The sequence below is a fragment of the Antechinus flavipes genome, chromosome 3, assembly GCF_016432865.1.
Source record: "Antechinus flavipes isolate AdamAnt ecotype Samford, QLD, Australia chromosome 3, AdamAnt_v2, whole genome shotgun sequence".
In the NCBI taxonomy this organism is placed as follows: Eukaryota; Metazoa; Chordata; class Mammalia; order Dasyuromorphia; family Dasyuridae; genus Antechinus; species Antechinus flavipes.
In genome coordinates, this window is record NC_067400.1 from 558,769,661 (window position 1) to 558,793,028 (window position 23,368).

General features: G+C 36.1%; 1 protein-coding gene across 1 annotated transcript in view; it reads right to left on the reverse strand.

Moving 5' to 3' along the window:
* CSMD2 (CUB and Sushi multiple domains 2) overlaps positions 1-23,368 on the reverse strand; it is a 1,001,023-nt gene that overhangs the window by 35,636 nt on the left and 942,019 nt on the right. The window contains exons 53-60 of the mRNA XM_051987630.1: positions 22,615-22,788; positions 21,615-21,788; positions 13,546-13,734; positions 12,840-13,013; positions 10,544-10,726; positions 5,945-6,121; positions 4,853-5,032; positions 2,879-3,052 (exon numbers count right to left, since the gene is read on the reverse strand). Coding sequence (XP_051843590.1) covers positions 2,879-3,052; positions 4,853-5,032; positions 5,945-6,121; positions 10,544-10,726; positions 12,840-13,013; positions 13,546-13,734; positions 21,615-21,788; positions 22,615-22,788 — 1,425 coding nt within the window. The remainder of the gene's footprint in view (positions 1-2,878; positions 3,053-4,852; positions 5,033-5,944; positions 6,122-10,543; positions 10,727-12,839; positions 13,014-13,545; positions 13,735-21,614; positions 21,789-22,614; positions 22,789-23,368) is intronic.

Genomic DNA, 23,368 nt, shown 5'->3' on the forward strand with positions numbered 1-23,368 from the left:
CTGCAGCTAAGGACCTGAAGTGAATACTACCATATAATTTCCTTACACATCCAACTTATGAATATGGAACAGCCCTTAGAAAAGAAGCACATCCTTTGTCTCTTTTCTAATTCCTTCTATGATTCCAGACTAAATTCTTATCTACATTAGGTTAAACTATTTCCAGTTCTCTTTTTCCACACAAACATTTTAAGATGTTGACTAAGAATTTCCTCATCTTAAAAAATAATGAATGGGCTAATTTCAGAGAAGACTAGAAAGATTTACATGAGTTGATGCTGAGTGAAGCAAGAAGAACTAGGAAAACATTGTACATAGCAATAAGATTGTGTGAAGATCAACTATGATAGACTTGTTTCTTCTCAACTATTCAGTGATCCAAGGTAACTCAATAAACTTTGGATAAAAAACCCCATCCTCATCCAGAACTATGGATACTGAATACAGATTTACACATACTATTTTCACCTTTGTTATTGTTATTTTTCTCATGTTATTTTTTTCCCTTTTGTTCTAATTTTTCCCTCCTAAAATGACTCTTATGGAAATGTCAAAATTAATGTACACATATAATCAAAATAAATTTTTAAAGAATCTCTTCATATTAAAGTATTAGGAGACAGGGAAGGAAGAAACATCTTTGTTTGCCCAATAGCTTTCAGGGATCAGTTAATTATAGCCTGTGGGTTATTTATGGTATACCACCTATTTTTCTACAGTTGTGAGCTAAGAGTAGTTTCTGTCTTTTTTGAACAAAAATGTATTTTATTAAAAAGGTAAAACAAAAAATTCTTACCTTCCAGATCATATAAAAAGAGTCAGAAGACCAGATTTGGATTATGGACTAGAGCATGTCACTTCCTAAATTAAATAATCTTTGAGCTTCCTTTTAAATATAAGAAACTGTAATTCTAGTATTAAATGATGCATTCCAGCAGAGAAAAGCTTACAAATACTGAGTTGGAGGGTGACCTAAACCATATCTCAGCAAAAATTCCTTCTAGGAAGAGGAGTGTTCACTAAGCTTCTGATTGAAGACTTCCAGTGAGGAAGAATCCACTTTCTGAAGCAGCACAATCCACTTTGGGACAGCTCTTTGTGAAGCAGTTTTCTCCAACATCATTCTTAAATTTGTTCTTTTGCAAATTAATCCACCCAAATAAGAGAAATGAAAAGTAAGGTAACTCTGCCTCATAGCCAGTAGAATATCAAAGATAATAAACATAGATAAAAAAAGAAAAATGACAACATGTTTGAGGGGACAGAAGAAAATAAGATCATTAGCATACTGGTGTTGAAGCTGTGAATTGGTTCAACATTTATTATTATAAGTACTTATTAAGTGCCTACTATGTGCTAAGCATTGAGCTAGGTGCTTCACCTCATTATCTGATTTCATCATCACAACAACCCATGGAAGGCAGATGCTGTTATTGCCATTTGACAGGGAAGAGGTTAAGTGACTTGATCAGGATCACATAGCTAATAAGTTTCTGAGATCAGATCTGAACTCAGGTTTTCCTGACTTCAGGCCTAGCAATCTATTTACTGCACCTACAAGTTGCCATTAGATACTGGAAACTAGTGCCCATCAATTGGAGAATGACTGAACAAATTGAGTCATATGAATATAATGGAATATTATTGCACTGTAAGAAATAATAAAAGGGGTGGTTTTCAGAAAACTCTGGAAAGACTTTTGTGAACCAATGCAGAATGAAATGAACAAAACTAGAGAATTTATACAATAACATCATAAAGATAAGCAACTTGGAAAGATTTTAGAATTCTGATCAATCTAATGATCTACCATAATACCAAATGACTAACAATGAAACATTCTACCCATTTCCTAACAGAAGTGATGTACTCATGATGCAGAATGATGTCTATAGTTTTAACATGGTCAATATGAGATTTGTTCTTTTTATGTTTACAAATTTTTCCATCACCACCACTGATTGATGTAGGAAGATGAAGAGAAAAAATGCTTGTTAAAAAGTGAGAGAAATGATTATTTTAAACCTATATTAATAATCAACCAATATTGTGAATTCATGGGTTTTTCCCTTTTTATTTCTTCATTCTTTACTAGGTCAAAGTGGCTTCTGAAGAATAGGATATTGAGATTGGATTAACATTCTTCTCAATTGAGATCCCACTATACTGGGATATATGTGACTTGTCTAGATCACTCAGGTGGGTGTGGTCTGGGTAGAAATGAGTAAGAGTGACATAATCAAAATCATGCCCCTCCCTCTTTAGAATAAACCTACATCTCATTATATTGGTAATTCAATGATTTTAATCAATCAGAGTTGATTTCTGCCTATTGGAAATAACCACTCTTCCAAGGATATTTAAACTCACAATGGCCCCAAAGTTTGTCTTTTGTTTACCAGAGAAAGTCAATGATCATTTTGTTAATTATTTCCTAGCTATAATTTAAAAACTGATCATCAATTGCCCAGAAAGTGTGTCTTTTAGACTTTTCATTCATCATAAAAGAAAATAAAATGCAATTTTTAAAAGATGATATATTAATTTGTCCGAATCTCGGGATAACCAAAACAAGTGCCATTTCTTTCTAGATGTTCAAATAGTTGGAGTTAACTATCATATCTCTCCTATGTTTTGTCAGGACTAAAAATCTTCAGCTCTTTAATCAATGCTCATATCTCAAAGATCCTTCACCATCCTCATCTTTCCTTGGACACTTTCCAGCCCATCATTATCCTTCTAAAAGTGTTCCTGGAACAGACCACAATGCTCCAGATATGGTCTGACCAGCACAGGATTCAGCAGGACCATTACTTCCCAAAGAAGGTCACCTGGATTCTTCGTACATGAGCACAATTCCTCTCTGACATCCACTTACGGAAACACTGGGGCAGCTCTCCACTCCAGGAACCATTGCCTTCACAGGTGAGCACAGCAGGTAGAGAAAGCTGATAGCCTTCCAAACAGGCATATGTCACGCTTGAGCCCCACATGAAATCAGATCCCACAATTTTCCCATTAGGAACAGGAGGGGGTGCCTTGCACAGGATGGCTGCAAAGGAAACCAAAGGTGTTGATTCTTAATGATTTCCCAAGGGAACCATGCTCCATCAGAGCCCATTAACCACATAAATAACTCTAGCTCTGCCTCTGGGAACTCATGACCTTCTGCTTTTAGGGAATCCATGGTATTATAGAGAACATAGTTCCCATCTTCAAAGATCTTCCAGTATAATGATACACATAGTACTTAAACTCAGAGATAAAAATCAGGCAACAAATGCTCTCACATAGACCAGGCAAGTTATTCTCAAAAAGTTAAGCTATAGAATTAAGTGCACAGAGATTCAGGCCATTGCTATTTTATCCTTTCCAACAGAGAAGCAGCAGTATAGCATTCTTCTTAGGTGACTTTTCTGGAGATTTTGAAAATTGATGCATGACAATTATTTGGTTACCATTGGGTTGGGATGCAAGCTAACAGAGATGATGACAAAAGCTCACATTTGCAGAACCATTGGGTACAAAGTACTTTACTTTAATTGACCCGTACAACTGCCCTGAGAAGTAGATGGAGTAAGTATTGGTACTATTTTACAAATATAGTCCATAAAGTGAACTAATTTGCTCAGGGTCACAGGGTTAGTAAATGGGAGAGCTGACTTCCAATTGAGCTTTGTCTTTGGATTCCTAGGGTAAGTTTCTCTCTATTGTACCATACTGACAAGATGATAGAGCTCCGAGGCTTTTTGATTAAGATTCAAAGTAAAGTATTCTTGCTCCACATTTCTGCTGACCTTTGATCTGAAAGACTCACAGTGACCTTTACTTGTTCTGAATTCTTAAAACACTTTCTGTCTATAATGCTTCTCATTGGCTGTTCCTATTAGTTGTTTCTCCCCTCAGATTCTGACAATTCAGGACAATGTCAGGGAGGTGGCTAGCTCTTTAGGGGTTGGCAGTGAAGGTCCAATAGCCAAACAAATATCACCATCTGTATTTGTCTAACCCTAGAGCTAAGAATGGCTCCAACAACCTAACTAGGCATAGTTTGTGACTCCCTACTTTAAATAATAGGCTACCACGTGATAGGTACCAGTGGTAAAGAAGATTGGATTAGCCAGCTCCATCACTTGATGGACAAGTCACTTACTTTTTCTGTTCCATAGTTTTCTTATCTATAAAGATTTGAATTTGGACTAGATGATTGGTAAGCTTCCATAGAGATCTAAATTTCAACAATTCATAATTTTCTACAGTCTAGATTTTACTTAAGAGCTAACATCTATATAAGACTTTATACACTTTATAAAGTGAGAAAGTACTTTACATTATCATGTCACCTATAAAATAGCCATGGAGGGCATTCTTATTCCCATTTCACATACAAAGAAGCCAAGGTTCAGAGAAGTTAAGTGACTTTTACAATATCATAGAGCTAATAAAAGCTATCATAAAAGGCTAGAAATTGACCTTTAGCAGCTTCTAAGTGCTCTCCCATTCTGCATCCCAAAAACAGGCAGAATAATTCTACACAGCTCCACATTGTAGAGAAGGTAGCAGAGGAACAAAAAAAGGGATCTGCATAAATAACCATGGCCAAGAATCTGAGATTTCAAATGCCTACTTTGTTCTAATTTCTTACTTATTTTCATTTGACAAAGGATTTGCCAAATTATGAACCACCCACCAACTCAAACCCAGGAAGGAAATCTCATATATTTATTCTTCTGTTCTCCCGCCTTTCCTCTTTTCATAGATATATAGACAACAAGCCTCAAATTTATATCCTGTCCTTCCCTTCACCTTGCTACTTCTCTACCCCACTATACCTGAGGACCTCAGTTCTCACCTTTGCACACTGGCTTGGTACCATTCCATACTCGGTCTTTTGTGCATCTCAACACAGATGCTCTGTCAAATTCCATCATATGTCCTGGAACACACTGGTATGTCACTGTCTTGTTGTATGTGAAATCACTACCTAGTCTGATTCCATTAGCTGGAATGCCAGGATCACCACAGTTAATAACTGGAAGGAAGGGATGAAAAAGTGGTAATTTCCAGCAAAAACTAGACAGTTGATATCGCCTTCTCAGGACTTGATCTGCACATATCCAACAATACACATTTACAGATAACCTTACACAGTCCAGATATGTGTGTACACTCATGTCCAGAGGCATGTGATGTGGTGAAAGTTCATGTGTACACATGTACACATAGGAAACTGCCCAAACACATTCATCCATGCACATACACACGTATTCTATTGTTTACATCCAACCACATCCAGACATTTAGTACATTTCCAGATTTATATACATACAGTCTAGTAAATGTACACATTCTAGATGTATACATACCTACCTCCAAATAGTAGTCCAGACACACATGCAGATGTACATGTACATGTGTGAACAAATATACATGCACGTAGTCCTAGGGCAAACTTCTAGACATATATGCAAATAGCCATGTCCAGATGTACACATATACTAGATATGCACAAAGTTTAGTACAAATTCACATATCTAGATGTATATACATATATATGTACACACACACAATTGGTACATATATATACACACATACATATAAACACACATACAATCCAGATGCTCAGCACATATCGAGATTGCATACACATGTTTGTTCACATATATATTCATGTGCATGTGTCCAGGTTTATATCTATACTGGTCACAAGTACATATATATATATATATATATATATATATATACATATATATATATATAATATTAAATAAATTAAAATATATTAATAGGTAAAATTATAGCCTTATACAATATAGTTTACATGTTTATATATACATATAATTGTAAATACATGCAGATATAGAGACATACATATGTACAGATCTCATTGCTTAGCCAACACCCTCCCCCCTCCACAGACACATTGTATTCATATAGAGCTCACCTGTGCACTCTGGGGAGCTCCCAGTCCAGGTGCCATTGACAGAGCAGTGTCTGCTGAGCAAGCCTGTTGCATAATAGCCTTCCCGACACTCATAAATGATTGAGCTGGAGAAAACCAAGCCATCATTAAAAACCACCCGGGCATTGCTTGGTGTTCCTGGGTTTCCACAAGATAGCACTAGAAAGACAAAAGAGCAAAAGTAATTTAATATTTCACTTCCCACAGAGAGAGCATAGTATAGTTTGAGAAGTTTAGAACTGCCCAGAGACAGATTAAAATCTGATAGAGATAGACAAATGGTATGAACCTCTCCTTCATCACTGCTTTAGAGATCAACATAAACTGATGTAGTTAGGAGTGAGGATGTCTAACAATTCTGAACAACGGTTAGTGGAAGGCTGGGAAGGAAAGCCAAATTCCACCATGATGCTTCTAGTCTAAATGCCACTATATAGATCCTGTAGATATATGTTTATATGGAGGTGACCATTTGTATACATATAGAACAGATTGTGAAATCAGGGCATGTATGTAATATGTGGATACATTCCACAAATTTGTCTAAAGTACCTACTACATACAAAACAACTTGTCCTTGGAAGAACATAAAGATAAATAAAATATATTTCTTGCCCTCAGGATGTTTATATTCTAGAAAGAAAATAGATAAGATTATGTTGCTATATAATTATATATCAACTATTGTCTTTTTTTCTATTTTGTTTGTGTTGTTATCTTTCCAAATGGATTAGAAGCTCTCTCTGGACAATCTATCAAAAGACATTTATTAAATACTTATTATGTGCTACTGATATATTAAATGTAGTTCTAATATTTAATAAATATCTGTTGAATGAATGTTTGCGTAATTGATTAGAAATATCAGACCGGATCAAATTGGTTTTTGTCTCTGAAATTGGTTGTCAATGTATGATACTCTTGCATTTAGATAAGGAAAGGATCTCAAACACCACCTAATCCTACTTCCTCATTTTACATATGTAAAAAGGAAGACCTAGAAAAGTGAAGGGCTTGTCCAAGTTCACACAGCAAGAAGCAAAGTCTAGATTCAAACATTATGTCCTCAACCTCTCAATCCAGAGCTTTGTCCATTTTACTAAGCTCAATTTACATCATAGGTTAGAGGGGCTCCAAATTGCCCCTTAAAAGCTTGTCATGCTAATATGGAAATATGTTTTTCAAGACTACACATGTATAACCTATATAAAATCGTTTGCCACCTTATAGGGAGGGAGGGAAGGAATTTGGAGCTCAAGAATTTAAAGACAAATGGTAAAAACTGTTTTTATATGTAAATGGGAAAAGTTAAAATAGTAAAGATATATTTTTTTAAAAGCTTGTTTTGGACTGTAAGTTATAAATTTATTTCTTTGAGTCATTTTTAGTTTATACCATTTCCTAGAATCCCCAGAATTCCTATTGCTAATTTAAAATATGATGTGTATATATATGCATGTGTGCATAAATGAATACATATAATACATACACACCTATACTTACATACTTTACACACACACACAGAGTAACCAACAATAATTTTTTTGTTTTGTTTTGAAAAACCAATCTGCTACAAACTTGGTCCTGTCAAAGAAAAAACAAAGTCCTAAAACATTTGGAGTAGTAATATTTGCTAGTTTCAATATCGTCATTTTTTGAATAGTATTTTTTTTTTTTTTTGTTCAGTGCTTCTATTACCATTGGGTGTTCTTTCAGGATAACTTTTATTTAGATATGAAAAAAAAATGTTACTAATCATCAAGAAGTAGCTAGGTAGAGAGAATTTTGGGAAGATGCCAGAGTAGATTATAAAATTCCAGACTCTTCAGATTTTCCCCACAAACAAGATAAAATAGCTCTTCAGAGTGAATGTAGACCAGTAAAAATAAATAAAAGTTGGTGCAGAACAATGGGCCTCCTGGAATAACCAGAAAGATACCAGGACAGAAATTTGGCCCCTAGGAAGGGTTAACACCTCTAGGCTAGCTCCACTAAAACCATACTGCCTTAGGGTTAGCTGGATTTAGAAGTAGTTTTAGCCACAGGAATTTATATTTCTCAGTGAGGGAAGTCAGGCATCTCCCTTAGAAAAAATTGAGGGAACCTCTGCTGATAAGGGATGCCAGGCCAATTGTGCTGCTGAGAGGCAGCCCTGAGCCAGAAGGAACCAACACATGCCTGCTGAGTACAGAAGCAGTGGAGCAAATATGCTGTTTGTGACCTCTAACAGGACAGAGTTCTCAGTTTCAGTTCCAGGTCTGAGGGGGAGACCTGAAGAAAGGCCTTGGGACAGAGGCAACATTCCCCACACCCCAGGACTAAAGATGATTACAATAATAAATTGCTATAATTTTTTTTTTAAATGAGCAGGCAAAAGAGAAAGAACCCAACTATAAAAAGTTACTATAAGAATAGAAAAAACTTGAAGTTCATCTTCAGAGGAGGATATTGAAGCGAAACAACAACAAAAAGCTTTGCTACCCTCAAAGAGTAATGTCAAAAGGCCAACTACCCAAAAAGAATCCATAGAACTCAAAAAAAGATTTTAAAATTCAAATGAGAAAGATTGAAGGTAAAAAATTGAAATAAGAACAATCCAAGAAAACCAGAAAGATTATAAAAAGAAAATCAACCAATTGAAAAAGAAATAAATGACTTCTTAAAAATTAGAATTAGACAAGGAGAAGCCAGCAAAGTTATAAGAGACCAAAAAACAATAAAATAAAATATAAAGAATGAAAAAAATAGAAGAGGATGTGAAACATCTCATAAGAAAAACGAAGTGATCTGGAGAGAAAACAAGAATAATTGGACTATCTGAAAACTTCTATTAAAAAAAAAAGATTCTTAATACAATAATCCAGGAAAATGCAAACACACACACATACATTTGGAAGGCTATAAAAAGCTATATTCAAATAGAAACAAGAGAACAAGGGGAAAGGGTGGAGTAGAGATTAAGGGAGGCATGCTTGGAGAGGAGGTATAGGTTAAGTAACTGGAGAGCAAGGTAGCAGGTAGAATAAAGTAGAAGAGTCAAGAGGGATAGTAAGTAAGAGATACCAACAACATAAAAAATTATAAAGAGTAAAATGTATTAGGTAATATAAGCATAAATAAATTAGGTAATATAAAAATAAAAGGTAATAATCATGATTTTGAACAACATTAAAGCTAGAATAGATTTAATCAAAAGAGAAAAAGAGAAAAACTACATTATATGAGTCCTTCCTCAAACCTGTCTGACTTCTGTGGGCAATTTGATACAAGGGTTGAAGAATAATGGAGGAGGTAAGTTGCTTAGCAAGAATATCAGTTCAAGTGTCTTATGTCAGCCATATGAATCAAAATTGTTTTAGACTATTTAAAATAACTAGACACTTTAAGGCTGGAATATTGTTCTGGTGTAAGAAATGATGAATTGGTAGTTTTAGAAAAATATAAAAAGACTTGGACTTAGGAAAGAAGATGTTATCTACCTTCAGAGAAATAGAGAACAAACAAGCATAATATGGTCTTATATGCATTTATATGTATGATCTGTGTATGATTACAGATATCTATGTGTACATATGTACATGTGTATGATTACAGATATATGTATGATTACAGATATCTATGTATATGGATGTATAGATGTTTGTATGGATGGATGTGTATTTATATGTGTGTCTACATATTCATGCTTAAATTCAGGGGTGGAGGGAAGGAGGAAGGGAAAAAATAAAATCTAAAAATGCATAACAGAGAACAAAGGAAAACTTACAAGGAAGCAAAGAAAAGATAGACAGCTCTAAATACAATGTGTGGTGTTTCTTATATTTAATAGTTTTTCTTGAAATGGAAATGTTCTGCTGTATACATGGTAATGGTTTTTTTTTTTTTTCATTTTCCTATTTTGTATTTTAGTTTAAAAGTAATTATCATTTAAAAAAAAAGTAAGGGGAGATTTGGTATATAATTGATGTGGGGCAATTTTTTGTCAGGTTAGAAGTACTATTCTGATGGTACAGTGGCTAGAATGCCTGGCCTGGAGTCTAGAGAATCTGAATTCAACTCCAGCCTCAGACACTTAGTTGAGTGAACCTAAATAAGTCACTTAATTGCTGTTTGCCTTAGTTTCTTCATGTGTAAAATGAGGTTAATGATGGCACCTACCTCCCAGTATTGTTATAAGGATGAGATGAGATAATAATATAGAATATTTGGTACAATCCCTGGCATAGAGTAAACATAATATCAATGTTAATTAGTGTTTTTATTACAACTTCCAATTCTGTCCAAGTGAAAAGGGTGATAAAGACAATGATAAATAAGGCATATACATTTGATAATCTCAGACCTCGGTATGGATTTTGAGTCTAGAAAACTTATTTTCCCCCCAAAACTAGAAAAGTCGGTTGAGAGAGAGGGAAAGATATGAGTACTTTCACTCAAATATTTTGCCAGATATTCATCTTGCTTTCTTATTTCTTGATGAAAATTCTGCACTTGGGTAATAAATTTAACGGGACAATTTTGAGAAAGGGAATGGAGAAGATGGGACAGAGCAGGCAATGAGAAAAACATTCTATGTGTTACCTTCACATTCGGGCTGGGTACCACTCCATGAGCCATTGACACGGCACGTCCTCTCTGATGACCCTCGGAGCATGTAGCCAGGTTCACAGCTGAATCGCATCAGACTTCCAATGATAAATTCATCTCCCAAACGAATGCCATGAGGTGGGATGCCTGGATCCCCACAAATTCCCACATTGCTACCTGTTGGTCAGAATTAAACAAATCCACCGTATTAATATGGTGTAAGGAATGTGGAATAGTGGAGATAAGAAGTAGGAAAGTTTATTTCTGGGATTATGGCTAACAATAACAAGGCATGTGAACTGGGAAAATTTGGGACATTCACAGGACCAATTTCAAGGCAAGGATATTAATTTCCTTTACAATATGACTGTGTTAAATCATCTTATGTTATTGTAAAAGAATTACTTCACTGCTGCATGGTTAATATTGACGTATATCTACCACGGAGACTAGGTAGAAATCAGAAAAAAATGCTCATGGCCCCTGGGGACAATCCAGCTATTTGTAATACTAAATAAAAGGGTTATAAAAAAGGAAAGTAAGCATGAGAACTTCATGATCCTAAAACTGCACTAAAATTTGAAATGCAAAATGTAGCTTCAGGGGCTTCAATATATATTTTTAGTTCATCTAGGTAAAATTCTAAGATTTTAATGTCTTCCTCTAAAATTCACTCTAACAAAAAAAAAAAATAAGAACCCCAAATCTAGCCAAAAGAACATTTCTCTTTAGAATCTTTCACTGATTATTAGTCCATGTGTAGGTATCATGCCTTCTTCCTTTTTCACTTCTACTGTTCAGGTATATTTAGCAGTATTCATTCAATCAACAGGATATTTACTGAATACTTAATATACTATCAAAAATTAAATTCATGACTGATGGACAGTAAATGAGAAAAAGACATCATAGAATTTTGAGTTGGAAAATACCTCTGAGGACATAGATAACTGATATTTATAATGTTTTAAAGTTTGCAGTACCTTAAATCCCTGGTCTTCTTTAAACATCCCAACAACCTCATGAGTAATAGGGATGTTATAGGTATTCCTGTATGTATTTTGCAGATAAGGTAATTAAAACTTTAAGAATCTGAGTGACTTACTCATGCTCATATTGCTGCTACTCAGTATTACAGGGATATTTCCCTAACTCTAAATCCAGTATTCAATTATTAAGCTACCCTATCTTCCTCTGAGTCGAAGCAAGTGGTAATGAAGACCTGAGTCAAAGCAAGTGGTAATGAACACCTGGTGGTCTCCCAGGAGTAGGAGCAGAAACAGAAAGGGATAGCTATGAATGTGTTGAGATGGAATGAATAGAACTTGGTGACTCACTTAATATCTTAAGTATGTTGAGAAAGCAATGAGTTTCTTTGAGGATGTTATCCCTGTCAGTAGAAGGAGCCTTTGAGAATTGTAGCCAAAAGATTTATCATCTTTTAAGATGATGGGGTTGAACCAGATGACTTCTAAGTTACCTTCCAGTTCTATATCTATAATCTTACAAGTGTCTAAAGTCATGGAGAAAAGTTATGTTTGCATTATGTTTTTATTCAGAGAACAAAAAGGGTTTGAAGGAGCTTAATGGACTGGTACAGGAAAACCTGTAGCCACATTTTGGCAATAAGATTCTTGCCCCAGGATAAATTTCCTTGGGAAAGATAACATTTTAAGCCATTTAGACTTGATTGTGAATGAATTGATCAGATCTTTTCCTGGAAGTGGGGCTTGATAAGGAGAAGGGATAAGTGAAATGGGATCAAAGTCCTTGATGGGAGCTTCATTTCTCACCTCAGGGATTGTGGAATGGCCTTAGTCTCTGAATGACCTGTAAAGCATGCTGTGTGTGTTTCTTCCACTCAGTTCTCCAAAATTTCCATTCTATAAAATAAATACTAGACCTGATATTCTTGCTAAGCAGCTATCTCCTCTATTATTCTCTAACCCTTGTATCAAATAGCCCACAGAAATCAGACTGGTTTGAGGAAGGAGAGAAAGGAAACCAGAAAGAATGAAAGATATAAAAATGATAAGTGGATGGGTAACAGAAACCTCATAGCTAAATTGTTGAGAGATGTTTAAGGGAATGAAGTACAATCCTGAATTTCCAAGTTCTATAAAAGACAATTGCCATAATTGGCAGCACAACGTGATTGAATTAGGTTTTCTAATTAGTTTTAATGAACTTTGGGTATCCTCTTTCCTTTTGCTTCACTCAAGCTTTGCATAGGCCAATAAAACACAAACAATCTTTCACTCTTCCCAGGCTCTTTTCCCTATGCTCATACCTGAGCAATGTGGTAGAGAGCCACTCCAGTGTCCATCCAGCTGGCACATGCGGGTAGCATTGCCAATCAAAGTTCTCTTGCCCAAGCAGCTATAACGCACAACTGATCCCACGGTGTAGCTGTCCCCTGAGATCTGGGAATGGGGTGGAGAGCCAGGATGACCACAGGAGACCACTGGAAAAGGTTAAAAAAAAAGAATCTAGTAACCCTCAAAAAATCACAGCATTTGCAATGATTGTGGAGACAAAAATCTAAATTTCCCAGAGAAAGAAATATACAATTCTTGGAAATATTGGGGATAAATGTTATTTCAATATATACAACGTGTATCAATATACTTTTCTTTTTTCTTTGCTTGAATGGTTTTTAGTTTTTCATATATTGACTGTGTAACTTTCTCCTAGATAATTTACAACTTTCCTATTGAAATGTCTTTTATATTTAACAAGGGTAGCTCTTATTTTTACTGAACAGGGAAAATTATGTTCTTCAAATAGGTAAGAAAATCATCACAGAAATCTCAAAGTTAAAAGGGATCTCATAAACCACTGAATCTAACCCAGATTTAATCAGGAATCTATTTTAGAACATCTCTAATGTCTAGACTCTTCAGACAGAGTTCATCCAATAAAGATGAGCCCACACAAAGGCAGCTCATTCTATTTTAGTTTATTAAGCCTAAAATTGGGCTACTTTGTCAACTTACAGAGACACTGGGGGAGGGATCGGTCCCAGGTACCATCCCCTTGGCAAGTCAGCACATGTGTCCCAAGTAAGTAGTAACCATGATTGCACTGATAAGATACAGTGGTTCCAAAGCTGAAACGGTGGGAGCCACTTGACTGGATATGCCGGATGCTATTTTCTTGATGTCCAGGATCTGTACAGTTGATGACTACAAACAAATAATAGGGAAATCAAAGGCATTACAATGGAAATGAGAATTTCCTCCCAAAATAAAAAATGTGGAATATAATTTTATTATAGCAAGAGGCCCTAAGCTGAAAATGAGTAAGGATAGTGGTGTTAAATTCATATAGGAATAGGGGCTATTAATCCATACATAAGGATCCTTGCAGCTAATCATTTGATTTAGAAAATCATATATTAATGTTATCTTTGTATTACTATATTTTTATTTATTATTTTGTGAAATATTTCCCAATTAAATTTTAATCTTGTTTGAATAACACTTGGGAATGTTGGGGACCTTGACCTTCCTCTCACCACTCCATCAAAGGAATACCTCTGAGCAGGAGGTGCTTTCTCTATAGAGTGGCCAGTGATAAGAAAAGCAGTTTCTGAACAGTGACAGAAGATTCGCGGTCAGGAGTGACAAGAGCCTTGGGTGAATGACAAAGAACCAAAATTAAGAAAGTTTGACAAATGAGAGAACTGTTTCAATGATTTTATCAAGACTCTTTTACATTGTGTTTCTTCTAGAGGCAATCAGTCTCTCTTCATTAGGAAAATGTTTTCACTTCTAAAAAGAGACTCAGGAGTGTTGAAAAGATCAATTTACAAGTAGATATTTAAGGGTGCTGAAGAAGACCTAGGCAACCACCAAGTCACATTTAGAGCAAGTAACAAGATGCTACTCCCTGACAAGAATAGGGGAAAAACTTCCAAAGGCAGTAATAATAACATAAGTTTACAGCGAAATAAGTTTGTACTTGGGAAAGGTGACAGAAGAGAAGAGGCAAAAAGTGACAAGGGACTTGGTGAGTAACAAAGAACCAAAATTAAGAAAGTATGACAAATAAAAGGACTGTTTCAGTAATTTATCAGGACTGTTTTACATTTGTCTTTCTTCTAGAGGCAATAGGTCTCTCTTCATTTGAAAAAGATTTTAAGTTCTGGGAAGGTATTCTTGCATTGTAGTCCCTTTGGTAATTTAGTAAAATTTATGGCTCCTTTCTCACAACGCTTTTAAATAATAAAATTTTATGGATTTGAGATTACAAAAGAAAAAAATATATACTGAAACACAATACTCAAACTATTAAGAAATGAGAAAAGGGGAAAAACCTAAGTTTATGAACTCCAGGTTAGGAATCCCTAATCTAGCAAAATAATTTCCTCTCTAATCTTCAGTTTACCAAGAAAGTAAAGCATTACTCATGAGACTTAAAGAAGTGATCAAGAACAAAAGCAAAAAAAAAAAAAAAAAAAAAAAAAGAGTCATTTTAATGAAGCAGAGGAGAATCCAAAATAGTGTTAAGAGACTGGAAAGTAAGAGAATGTGACAAAGAGAAAGAACTTATAAGTAACTCATTTATTGGTGCTCAGATTGGAGATCACATAGTTTATTAGTTGTGCAATTCACATTAGAACTTAGATCTTCTGACTTCCAAGAAAATGGTCTTCCCACTAGGCCATGAGATTCTTAAAGAATTCCTTGGGATAAGAATAGGGTTTGAGTGGTCACAATTTAGAAGACTTTGGAGAAAGAAGGAAGCTAGATATTAAGAAGCACAACATGCCTTGTATTCTTATTGCTGATAGAGCTAGAGTAGATGAAGTGACCAGGGAAGTACTTCAAGCTTATCCCTTTAAATTTTAAACATTAAAGTACAATTGGTAGGATGAAACATAACTCATAGCACCCAAATTATATTTTTATTTTACTGAAACTATTACTGAATAAGTTGTTAAGTGTAGATGCTGGTTTCTAAGGAGCATTAAGCCACTGGGATAGAAACAACTTTCCAGATGAGATACATTTCCACTTATCTCCTATTGTGCTCCTTTAAGTGACAAATCCTATATAATGATAACAACACATTCCTAGAGTACTTTAAAGTTTCCTAAGTGCTCTCCTCTTGCAGGAAGCTAGTTTTCTTGGTGGATAAAGCTCTGGGCCTGGGATCTGGAAGGTTCAAGTCCAAACTTCACTTCAGACATTTGTTAGCTATGGCATTCTAGGCTAGTCATTCAACCTGTTTGCCTTAATCCACTGGAGAAGGAAATGGCAAATCACTTCTTGCCAAGAAAACTGCACATAGGGTTACTACAAAACAAAGTGCCTTCCTCATAATTGCCATAGGAAATCGTTAATAAAGGTATTATCCTTAGCTGCTGGAAGGTAGTTGTTGGCCCAGTGGAGAGAGTATTAGGTGATGAGTTTAAATTTGTCCTTAGATACAAATTAGTTATATGATCCTGAGCAAGTAACTTAACTCTTCCTCAGGTACTTCATCTATAAAATAAGGACAATGATAGAGTCTATCTTCCAGTTGTATAGAGGACCAAATGAAATAATATTTATAAGGTGCTTAGTATAGGCATATAATAAGCACTATATAAATGCTAGGTATTATTATTATTATTATTGTTTTTATTCTTATATTTTATAAATTGAAAGTCTGAAAAGTTAAGTGATTAGTTTAAGATGACACAACCACATAGGATTTGAAACTAGTTCCCTTAACCTCAAGTTCAACATTCTAGCAACCCTACTATTTTCTCATCTATTTAAGGAGCTGGAGGAAATGGCAAATAGTGAATTCCTCAAAGGCCACAAGATGGGGATACTTCTCCATAGAAATTCTCAATTCACCCTCCCCCTTTCTCCCTTCCCCCCCATCTTTTTATCTATCTCTGTCTGTTTCTCTATTTCCCTGTCTGTCTGTCTCTCTTTGTCTCGTTTCTCTGCTCTCTTCTCCCCTGCCTCCCTTCCTGTCTCTTCTCTCCTAGCCTCCCCTCTCCTCTCTTCTACTCTCTTCTCTCCTTCAGCCTCTCCTGTTTCCTCTTCCATACCCTCTCCTTCTGTCTCCTCCCCTCTTCTCCCATTCCCTCTCTTTCCCTCACCTCCCATTAGCTCTCCTTTCCTCTCTTTTCCTTTCTTCACTTCTCTTTCTCTATCTCTGTGTCTGTCTCTCTCTGTATTTGTCCCTTTCTTTCTCTCTGTCTTTCCAGTCTCTTTCTCTTCCTCTCACTCCTTCCTTCCTCTATATTCTTTAAGTGAGTGCTTTTTTGTTGTTACCTTAGCCTTAATCTCTCTGGCACTCCCCCTCCCTCCCCTTTTCTTACTCTCCCCAACATGCATTTTTCTTCCTTAATTGATTATAATCACAAAACTGCTGCAAATATTTTTAAATCCCTTTCTTAAAGCAAATCCAAGAGAATAGGACCATCATACTTTGTTGTTTTCCTATTTTAAAAAGACAAAAGCTAATTTTCTTTCTGTTGTGGATCCATGGGCCTCAGTGTAAAACAAGTAACTCTTTGCTGTCTCTGGTCCTATTCATTCAGTCAAACATTAATCAAGGAATTAATATAAACAAGTGTTCTAAGCTAGGCACTGCATATTTGGAAGGGATTTCAGAGTTCAACTACAACAGTGCTGACAAAAGTCTATTCAACATAAGCATGAAAACCTCCACTGAAGGGAACTTACTACTCCAAGGGACAATCATCCTTCTACTTTAGGACATTTGCAAATGTTAGGAAATTTTTCTCTACATTGAGCCACAATCTGCCTCCATTCCCTGACTTTCCCATCATTGCACTTAAGTTTCATGCTTGACCTTCATAGTCAAGCATGGTTAAGCAGAACAAGTTTAATTCCTTTCCCATATGACATACTAGATACTAGAAGACAGTTATCAAATATATGTTTTTATTAAGCACATATGGGGGTGAAGGGCTGCCCAGACAATTATTATCTCCCACTTTAAAAAGGTAACAGGATACTACTCTGCTAGGGTGAGAACACATCTCAACTGTTCAATCAATCATAAACTTCCAAGTAAGTGTGAAAAGCCATCAACCAACTGAAATATCTCAGAAAGCCACTGGATAAAGCAGGCTCTGTAGAGGTCTGTAGGAAGCAGATCATTAATAAAAGTTTGTTGAATGACTGACTGTCTGAATGAATGAATGATGAAAATTAAAGAAACAGAGTGTTGTCTGTCTTGTATTGAGGGCCTGGAATCCACATCAGAAGGAAAACTAGCTTTTGTCTTTTTAAAATATAAAAGTGCTCCTGTATAGAGGTTCAATTAACCTGGATTCAATAAAAGAAAGTAAATGTTGTCTAGGTTTTTTTGGCTTGTTTGGACTTGGTTATACCTCATGGGACATGTATAAACCAAGAGAGTGTGCCTAGCAGAAGTTTCCAGCCATGTCTTGACAAGACTTTAGTTTCCTTGCCTCTTTTTTATCCAGAGAAAATATTGTGAACTGCACAGGATCAGAGGACTTGGGAGAATTTGTGTTTTTCATTAATACCCTAAAGTATCCCAAATAACTGGCTGGCTGCAGTATCTGAACTGAGAGCCAAGGATAGACTGAGCAGAATAAAAGCACATTCAAGGATCTACAGGAAGCCCAGAGGAAAAGCTATATTATTACTAGGAGAATCATCTTGGGGACAGCTCAGGAAAAAGTCTTCAAGAATTCTGCCACATGTACTTTAAGATCACTTTCTCCTGGCCTCTGTATCCTGTATCACTCTCTCCTGCCACTCTGCTGGCAGAGTGTGACTTTGGATATGTATTGTTATATACCAAGTATATTGCCGCAGTAATTAATTGTTTATAGAAAGTAATTAACTCTCCTAAAGAGATATCAACAATTAATTAGATTGGGCAGGAGAAAAAGAAGTAGAGTATGCCAGAAAGACTGATGTACTTCAGAAAGACTTCTCTCAACCTCTTAACGGTTACCCTTAGACTCCTGGGACTAAAAAGAAACAGTTGAACTCTGGTGTAATAATATTTTTAGTCATATGGAGCTGGGAGAGTAGCTCCAAAGACTGTACTACAAGTCCCCCTTCTTTCCCAAATCTTTTCACTGATTCCTCAACTGATCTTTATATGATAGGTCTTGATTTCCTCCCTATCCTGGTCATTTTTCTTGACTTTATCAATGATTTTTGGCAAAACTTGTTGTGGAATTAATTTAAAATACCCCCAAAAGATCTGTGACCTCACAATAATGAGTATTCCTTATAAGCATATCAATAGCAGCACATTCATGACTTCTCATCCTATCCAACTTTGATCCAAGGTCTCCTATTTATCCTCCATAAACAGTCCACCAAACATTCTATATTTTTGAGGTTACCAGTGCAGCCTAAGTTATCATCTGTTATTCATTGTGCTTGATACCTATCTATCCCATCTACTTTTCCAGTCAAATAACTGTGGCATGAATGTCATATGCTAAACCCTAATTACATTCACTGATGTCCCTTCATTGTGATTTGGGGTAGTTTGTAATTTGGTTTCTTTGGTGCTTTGGTATTGAATGATTAATATCACTGTAGTATCACCAGAAGAATAAGGTTATTAAATAGAGGAGAAGTTTTTTGTTTTAGAGAGAAGTTTGGGATCACTGAAAATGATGTGCAATTTTCTAAATGCTATCCCTCCTCTACTATCCTTCTCTTTCCTCCTCCAGATCCAGTTCACTGTTCTTCTGCACAGTCTATCCAAGATAAATATGTTGAGTGATTTGCTCCATGGGTTGTGTATTTGTATCATGATTTCACAATAGGCATTCTGCATCCACTTGTTTTTCCTAAGTGGATTATTAGTCTAAACTCTACTGAATAAATATATGTCTCTTTTTAAATATTCTACAGCATTCTAGGATTTGAATGTAATCACACAATGTCAACTGAAATGATTATTCAATTATCATTTGATGAATATCAGAGAAAATATAAAACAGGAAAATATATGCTTGAAAAAGGGATTTACTTGGTCATGGATGCTATCTGTTCAGAGGAAAGATCGATTTCCTATAAACAGTGTGATGCCTGAGATTCTCCTATTTATGGTGACAAAGAGAACTGAACATGATTAAAATAACCTTGATATCAGTTCTCAGAGAATTTACAATCCAGTGGGAAAATAAGATAAACAGAGATAATTGTCACATACATTAGAATAAGATAAACTAGAAGATCACTCTGGAAATGTCAATTCTAATAAGTTGATGAGAAGAATCTCATAGAAATGATGTTTAAAAAATAAATAAGATGTCAATTTGGGTTTAGCCAACCAGGTACAGGAAAGAGATAAAGAAAAATGTAAGGCCAAGAAAAGATTGAATATATTTGATGAACAGAAAGTTCATCTACATATGTACTACACAAACTAGTGCATTTCATTTGTAGTCCTTACTGTGGGGAAAAGTCATTGAGAAACCAGTACTTATCACCATCAGAAGCAATTGCTGCTCAGTTGCCACCAACAGGCATATAGGCGGAAGGACATTTGGAGTAGCATCACTCCCTAGAATATCAGTCCTGCTTCCAGCCAAGTCCTGACAGCCATCATCCAAGGAAGCAATACCTATAAAGAAGGAACCAGTCATTCCCACCAACCGCAGCTAATGGCCACCTGCAGGGCAGAAAAGACAGCCTGGCTGAAACATTAAGGCACCCTGAAGGCAAGACAGGAGGTAGCATGTGCCAGGCAAGTCAAATCATCAGCACCGCCTTAATCACTGAGATCTCCCCTCAGACTCTAATGGAGGCAGAATACCACTCTGAGCCCAGGAACCTTGGGAATAGCAATGCTGACAGCATAGTGTGCTCAGCCATTATCCTGGGAAGTAACCCCTGTGGAGATGCAAGCCTGCAACTTCTAGTATAGTTGCTACAGTCATGTCTCCTGAAAACCCAGAAAAGAAAGTTTTTGTCACCAAAGTCCTTGGCCCTTTCCAATGGTTCAGCATTAGAAAATCATATCATTTTATCAGTGTAATTGACATTATGGAAGAGGTAATTACTATCACCTTTGATGCTATACCTTGAGATCTGGAAGACTTTTCTATCTGATTTGTAGCTGCAATTTTCCATATGTATTGTCTTTCCTACCAGAATGTGAAATCCTTGAGGATGGGGGCTTGTTTTGCTTTTCTATTTGCAGCCTCAGTGCAAAACAGAGTGCTTTGTACACAATAAATGCTTAATAAATGCTTTAGTCATCCATTCATTTATTTTGACTGTGATATGGAATAAATGAAAAAGGGGTTGTGTGAATTTTGTCTCAAAAAAGCTAAATTTTGCATTATCTTTAATAATATCCCACTATCTAATCTGGTCTTTATTTGAGCAAGGAAGTGATGCATTAGAACAGTGCATTAGGAAAATCAATTTAGCAGCAAGAGTGTGAAGGAGACAGGTCAAGAGGTTAATAACAACAGAAAGAGTTTGAACTAGGGTGTTATCGGTGGAAATTGTGAGGGAATGGTTGAGAAATATATACTGAAGAGACTGTACCAGCCAAACAAAGAAATGTCCCTCAATCTTCCCAAAAGATATTAGTAGCAATTCAGTCTGAGATCAAAACTGCCTGGGAATTAAGAAAGATTTTGACCTCATCCACAGAAGTACCCAAGACTCTTCACAATCAGAGGACGTGGTCAAGTGGTAGAGAGCTGGCCCTGGTATCCATCAGAGCTGGATTAAGATCATATCATTGACAGATACATTAACACTAGATACATTCCTCTATCCAGCCTCTACTAGCTTGCAGCAACACCTGAAGGTTTCAGAGAAAATACTTATTTTCATTGGCAGAGGATGTTCCTCATTGGTTCTTATACTAAGAAAATTACACACACACACACACACACACACACACACCCCAAGATTCTAGGATTGGCAAAGATATGATAAATGGCTTGGAGAGGACAGAATTGAAGATGTGAAGACTTTTTAGGAGGCTAAGACTGTGCCTTCATGGAAGACCTTTTTTGTCCTTGTGCCCCAGCAATCTAAGAGGAGTCAGGTTGTATATATCAGGCAGGAAGACTTACTTCTGCAGACAGGCAGTGCGTTGCTCCATTGACCGTTGGCCAGGCATTGGGCTCCTGAAGGTCCCTCTGCTACGTACCCCTCATTGCAGACAAACTTCACCATGTCATTGAGATTAAATTGACTACCCTGTGTGTTGCCATTGGCTGGATTGCCTGGGTGTCCACAGGTAATAGCTGCAACCAAAATAGGAGAAGAATGCCCATGGTAGCTCTGTCTAATTCTGAAAACCTGAGTTCGCTGGGACAGAGTAGAATAGGATGTTAAAATGGTCTTCTGGATATGTATGTGTGAGGTAGGTTACAATATAGAACATGGTCATCTTATTCTTCTTACTTACTTACATCTACTCATCTTACTCTATACCTAAAAGACTATCAAGAATGAGGGTCTACATTCCAGGAGATGGGTAAAATCAATCATATTCTATATTCCATAATCTTAAGTTGGAAAGGATCTCTGTCAGTCTTCATAACTGAAAACAAAATTGGTAATTGGACAAAACCTGCCTTTGAGTGCTCCCATCTTTGTTTTCAGGGTGTGTTCCATCTTGGCTAACATATAATATTGTGTTATTGATAACTAAATGTTAATCAGTTACTCAAGGCATAACTGTCTAGGCAGATTTGTACTTTGAAAGTAGATTCTTGATATAATAGAGCCTTTAAAAGCCACAAGAATGAAGTTATAATGGTGGAATAACAGGTAATTAAAGGAAAGGCATGAAATGTTTTTAATTCCATGTCTTATCTCTTACAACTTCAAATGGCTTCAGTCTCTACTTTAGGATATCTTAATTTTTCCACTCAAAACCAAAGGACTAGGTCTAATGATTTAGGTTGGATTTGAATGAGAGATTCTCTTCTTCAATGTTTCTAAAAGAAAGACATGTGAGATTACATGTCTTATTCCCCTCCATACTTCAAACCATTTTGCCTTGAATGCAAACACTTTCTGTCCTTATCTTTCATGATTACAAGGGAAAAGTATTATCATACTTACGCACACAGAAAGGGGTCTTCCCTGACCAGCGATGGTCCTGTTGGCAGATGCGCACTGACATCCCAATTAGGCGAAAACCAGGGTTGCATTGGTACACTACACTGCCCCGATAGCTATAGTTTTCACCATTAATTTGTCCATTGACAATTAGCTCAGGGGTTCCACAGTGTCCAGCTTTGGTAGCGGGGGGGTTAGGAAGAAGGAAATAACAAAGAACAATTAATCCATATGGAATCAGAATGCCTAGCAATCCCTGGGAAAAGGATATTTTCTTCCTTTCTTTATATGTTGGGAAAAGGAAGGGAGAGAAGCTAGAATATCCTAGGGAAGAATTCCAATAAACAATAACCACATGGTTATCACTAAGAGATTAGCCAGCTAGAGGTAACCACATGCTGTCCAATTAATTCCAGTCAATAGCTACCTTAGGAGACAACATTGAAAGACCATTAGATTCCCAGAAATAGGGAATTCCAAGGTGTTTCAATTTGCTGGATGATCCTGAGCATATAAATTGCCCTTTCTTGGCACAAGGTGGGAAATCATCACTTTTCCCTTTGTGTCTCAAAGAGATCCTTTTCCTTAGCACAACCATATCTATTGAATATTGAATTCAGGGCTGAATATTGTGAGAAAAGGTTGTGTTGAATTTAGGAAATATAAACTCAAAACAAGCAGTTACCTTGTAAATCATCACTTAATAACAAATGATCAGACTGAATTCAATCACCAATTAGTTATGTGTGTTTCAACA